Raw genomic sequence first — 5529 nt, 5'->3', positions numbered from 1 at the left:
CATATATTGCCCAAATTCTTCTACAATCAGCAATAGCAGAAGCTCCTCAAGATCAAATTGAACCAGGTTCGATCTAAGGACAATGTGGCAGACTTGTTTACTAAGTCATTGCCCAAATCCACGTTCGAGAAACATGTGGCAAGAATTGGCTTGCGGAAATTATCTGAACTCCCATGATCGTAGTCATCAAGGGGAGATGTCTACATGTTCACCTCGAAACGTGAAGGGTGTGTTGTGCTCTTTTTCCCCTTCGACCGAGGTTATTTTTGTCCCATTGAGTTTTTGTTACTTGGCAAGGTTTTTAACGAGGCAACGAGAGAAGCATCTCATTGGGGCAACACAAGGGGGAGTGTTCTAGTAAAACTCTAATTTGTGTTTGGCTCAAACTCTAGGTTACTTGACCTAGTGGTAATAAGGTTTAATTTAGAAGAATCTAGAGGTTATCTTTCCTTGTATGATTCAGACTCTATGCCTTGTAATCCTCTATATAAAGAGGCCCCTATTATCAATGAGAATACACATCGATTTTCTCTCAATTCCAATTTCTCTAAAACACGCTCCTGATTTTGGACCTTTTCTTTATGGGAAAGGATCCTCTCCTAAGCTCCTTATTTACTTGAGCTTCCTAAGCTTTGAAGCAGATGAAAACATGTGGATCTCTCAAATCTAATGGTCCACAATTCCTCAATTTTATTTCCCTTCTTTTTTCCTTCACAACCACTTTATTTCATCACTTTCTCTCTCTTCTGTTCTTCTTTTCCTTTCTCTTCTCTCTTTTATTTTTGTCTTTTCCTCCTGGTCTGCACTCTCATAACCCAAAATTGCATAGAGAAAATCTTTATCTGTGTCATTGAGTTATCTGGATTTTGGTTTAATCTGGAAATGGCAGGGTGGGTCTCTCTTTCATGTGATGTGTTAGTTTGTGAAAAAAAATTCATGATAAGGAAGAAAAACTATCTTCGATTCTAACGAGGAAAGGAAGAGAGTTGGGGTAGAGAGAAGAAAACTAAGAAATGAAAGATTAAGACAAAAATCTTGTAATAGATCAAACAAAACCCAGATATGAAAAACAACACCATTTAGAGAAAAGAAAAAAAAAACAAGAAGACAGATAGATTTCAATCTAAAATGAGAGCTAAAATCATTGTTTTCTGTTCAAAGATTTCATGGAATGAACTTTCTTATGCTTCAATTTCATCATCCTCTGTTTTTCGAGATGGGTAGGACAACCCACTATTAGACAACAATTATAAACATCAATTAAGAAGAACAAAGAAAAATAATGTCAATACTAAGATAAATAAGGAAGGGAACAAATAAAAATAAGCTCTGGTATGAGTCTATGACCGTGATTTTAGAGGAAAATGATGAGGTATTGAAAAATTTGGGTTTGAACTTGAAGAAGACGGAGGAGTAGTACTTGGGGAAGGATTGACAAAATAAAATAATAAAAGTAGTGGGGAAAAATTGATATCATCTGTTGGATGCATTCTATACACGTGTCACTTTCTTGTAAAAAGGTTAGGAAGCTTAGGAGAAAGCTCTTACCAACTCGACCACCTGTGGTGGTTTTCCTATTTCCTAATATAAATATATATATATATATATCTTTTTCCAAAATGAATCGGGCAGGAGAGATTATTCAGAGCACCGTCATGCATTTGCACCAACATAAATGAATTGTTAGATTGCATTAAATACACTTTTTGTTTATTAAAAATAAAGTTGATAATAAATATCAAGGGCTGAGATTATTTTATAAGAGTTTGATCACTTACACCGTCGGTGCATAGAATAATTTCCAATCGGGCAGATCTGCAATCACATTCGAAATTAATGTCTAGAGTTACCGACATGTAACTAATCAATTAAAGAATAACACGTTTCAGGGTACGGAAAGGACGAGCTGTAATGAATAGTCTAAAAAGCAAAATCGAGCATTAAAAGGGTATCGTCTTGAACTTTGCGGCCGCCCTCCTCACCATTCTCTGTTTCTCTCTCTAATCTTTCATCACCATGACGTGCAGATTAGAAATACGTGTCGTTGACGACTCACTTCCTTCAGTGAATTGTTAATTCTGTCGGATTTCTTCGACTTACATTTAACCCCGTCAAAGAATGGCATTGGGTTCTTTACTCGTCACCTCTATTAAAACCCAAGCCAATACCATTACTTCTCTTCACCGAAGTTTCAGAGCAAGAGAGAAATGGGTTCCTATGGTTTGATGGCAGAGACCAAGTCACATGCTGTATGCATCCCTTACCCAGCTCAGGGTCACATAAACCGTATGCTCCAGTTAGCCAAGCTCCTCCACCACAAGGGCTTCCACATCACCTTCGTCAACACCGAATACAACCACAGGCGCCTCCTCAACTCCCCAGGCCCCAACGCCCTCGACGGCCTCCCTTCTTTTCAGTTCAAGACCATCCCCGATGGGGTCCCTCCTACCGACACAAATTCCACGCAGGACATACCGGCACTGTGCCAGTCCACCAGGAAGTACTGCCTCCCGCACTTCAGGGAGCTTCTTGGGAAGCTGAACTCTGAGGCGGACTCGCCGCCGGTGAGCTGCGTGGTTTCTGATGGAGTCATGAGCTTCACTCTTGATGCGGCCGAGGAACTTGGGGTGCCGGGTTACACTCTTGAAGGTATTATTTTTCAATCAAAACTCGTCCCAACTACTTATGGTACTTCAAACTCAGTTTTCGGATTTTCTATATTTGATCCGGTGTATGTGAAACATATACCTAACGATGATAAACACTTTTTTTTTTTTTTATAAGAACGCTTTTGGGTTTTGATAATTAATTAAACTATATATATCTTCTGTGTGGAATCACTAACTAATCAGTTAAATATAACTTCTTATCTATATGGGAAGATGATCTTTGTAGATCCAAATCTTCTACTGGAATTCTATGTCCACATCTCTTTCTGAATTTTGATTTTTACAAAATGTATTAGAACCAAATAGTGGTGGATTATTTATTATAGCCATATCTATTAGGTGTCGCATCTTAAATGATTGATTTGTTGAAAGTTTTATTTATGACTTATCAATAACTTGAACCAACTCATTTCCCTTGATTTCCGAAGTAGCATTCTGGACAGTCAATAGTTCTGTACACAGTTCAGGGTCCAAAATAACTAGAACGAACTCATTTACTCTTCCATTAAAGTGTCGTGGCCACAAGGATGTGCGTCTGCTGGTTTGATGTTTGGGTTGCTGATTTGTAATTCTTTGGACCCAGCACACGCTGAAGCAGCTCATAAGACTGATGATAAGGAAGATGATGGTGATTTGTCATATTCACATGGAAAAAAAGTTTATACTGATTATTCCATTATTGGTGAGCAGCATATCCTTCCATCATTGGATAATTTTTTATTTTTTATTTTTTTGGTAGTTTGTAGCTCGTATTTTAGTCCATAATTTGAAACTACTAATTGACTTGGTGTATAGCTCACTTCTCCATTCTGCACAGGAATACCTGGAGATGGAAGGTGCATGTTCCGTTCTGTTGCTCATGGCGCTTGTTTACGAGCTGGAAAATCAGTTCCTAGTCCAAGCCTTCAGAGAGAATTAGCAGATGACTTGAGAGCTAGAGTATGTTTCTATTTTCAATCATTATTCCAATGATGAGTTAGCAGATGACTTGGGAGGGAGTGTGTTTCTGTTTTCCATCATTAATACAATAATGAGATCAAACTTCCTAAACTTCCTTTCCATGTTTTAAAGGGAGAAAAGCTTAATTGCAGTTTCTTCTTAAAACTCAGCCATCTGGTTAAATTTGCTTTAATTTCTATATGGTTAATTTGAACACCTAGCTTGAATTGGTGATATTTGATTTTTTTTTTTTTCCCTTTGTCAACCCACTGCACGTCTGCACCTATGCACCTCGTTAGCTAAGGTACAGGGGACTATAAGATAAAATGAAATTTTGATAATAAATTACTTTCGTAAAGCATTTACCCACAGGATTAGCATTGTCGATAATGATATTTAATGTCATTCATTATTTTTGCTAGAGTTTGGAAATTTTGATAATAAATTACTTTCGTAAAGCATTTACCCACGAGATTAGCATGGTCGATAATGATATTTAATGTCATTCATTATTTTTGCTATCGTTTGGATTAATTGAGCACTTGTATGTTGTTCTGTCAAATTTCTAGGTTGCAGATGAGTTTATCAAAAGGAGAGAAGAGACAGAAGGGTAAGTTTATTGTGTATGTCAAAAACATTATGACAGCCTTTTATGCTTAGTTACATTTCCATTTTGGATGGCATTGTCTTTCAGTTATTATATCAAAAGAATATATGTCCCAATTTCAAATAAGAATATAGACAGGAAAATATGTGTGATGGGCAAAAGCTTAGTCTTAGGACTTTGATCGAGGAAATTGATGTGATCGGGGATTTTGATTTTGATTTGAGCTTGGATTCACTAAAAAACTGGCCGAGATGTAACTTCCTTGGATGATGAAATAGGAATTCCTTGGTGCCCCTCTTGCTTTTCTTCCTTCCCCTTGCTTTCTAATCTTGGCATTGGCATCTGAGGTGAATCATGAAAAGCACGATTCAAAAAAATGATTAGACTTATGCAGTGGAGACCCAAACATAATGACATGTTGATCTGGGGTTATTCAAAGTCTTAATTCACAGAAACAGCCATGTTAGTTCTGCCTTTGTACGGGTGGTTGATTTAGTAATTGTAGATCTGATAGCTGGTATCACCAACATTCGACAATCAGTCGAAGCCATGTGGGGACCTAACTTTTCATTTTTACGGATAAACATGTATTACAGTTACAACATAACATATAGATGTATATCTGTCAACTGATGTACGTTTATCTCATTGTTTTCCAAGATAGGTTTGTTGAAGGTGATTTTGACACATATGTCTCCCACATAAGAAAGCCACATGTATGGGGAGGCGAGCCCGAATTGTCAATGGCTTCACATGTTCTTGAGTAAGTCCTCATCTATTCTGTGCTTTCTAATATGATGTTGCTCCATTCAGCTTTCTTATTGACGGATTTATATCGTTGAAGTATGGATTCCATGATGACTGCAGAATGCCGATCACAGTATACATGTATGATGAAAAGGCTGGCGGCCTGATAACCATTGCTGGGTATGGGCGGCAAGAATATGGGAAGGAAAATCCAATCAGAGTTCTCTATCATGGTTTTGGCCATTATGATGCATTGCAAATTCCGGGGAAGAGTGGTGGTAAATCTAAGCTTTAACACATGTATTTAACAAAGTTGGAAGAATACCCATTAATAATATCCAACAACCAACATAGTTGCCTTGCAAGCTTGTGTACTCTTTTTTTGGCCAGATTTATCTCAAAAATTTTGATTAATATATGGCCAGCGCCTGCCCCGGCTGAAGATTTTTAGAACACTGGAAACTTAATAAAAAAAAGTCCTTATTTAAGCTAAAAAACAATGAGTTGAAACTATGCTGGGTGGTATCGAAAATTTGGTTCAAATAAATATGTCGGCTCAACCTATTG

General features: G+C 37.4%; 1 protein-coding gene across 3 annotated transcripts; it reads left to right on the top strand.

Annotated features, from left to right (window-relative positions):
• The first annotated feature begins 1977 nt into the window (after positions 1 to 1977).
• LOC112195071 (OVARIAN TUMOR DOMAIN-containing deubiquitinating enzyme 4) lies at positions 1978 to 5327 on the top strand. 3 transcript variants are annotated; one of them, XM_040516377.1, is made up of 6 exons: positions 1978 to 2649; positions 3181 to 3351; positions 3487 to 3608; positions 4178 to 4218; positions 4880 to 4978; positions 5060 to 5274. In XM_040516377.1, the coding sequence occupies exons 1-6, from the start codon at positions 2208 to 2210 to the stop codon at positions 5127 to 5129; spliced, it is 945 nt and encodes a 314-aa protein (XP_040372311.1). In that variant the 5' UTR covers positions 1978 to 2207; the 3' UTR covers positions 5130 to 5274. The 3 variants fall into 3 exon arrangements, with proteins under 3 accessions (XP_040372311.1, XP_040372310.1, XP_024191188.1); XM_040516376.1 differs by having other exon boundaries at positions 1980 to 2649; positions 5083 to 5327; XM_024335420.2 differs by having other exon boundaries at positions 1983 to 2649; positions 3253 to 3351; positions 5083 to 5327.
• The last annotated feature ends 202 nt before the right edge of the window (positions 5328 to 5529 follow it).

The sequence above is a fragment of the Rosa chinensis genome, chromosome 3 (genome assembly GCF_002994745.2).
Source record: "Rosa chinensis cultivar Old Blush chromosome 3, RchiOBHm-V2, whole genome shotgun sequence".
In the NCBI taxonomy this organism is placed as follows: domain Eukaryota; kingdom Viridiplantae; phylum Streptophyta; class Magnoliopsida; order Rosales; family Rosaceae; genus Rosa; species Rosa chinensis.
This window is presented reverse-complemented; position numbering and strand designations above follow the sequence as displayed.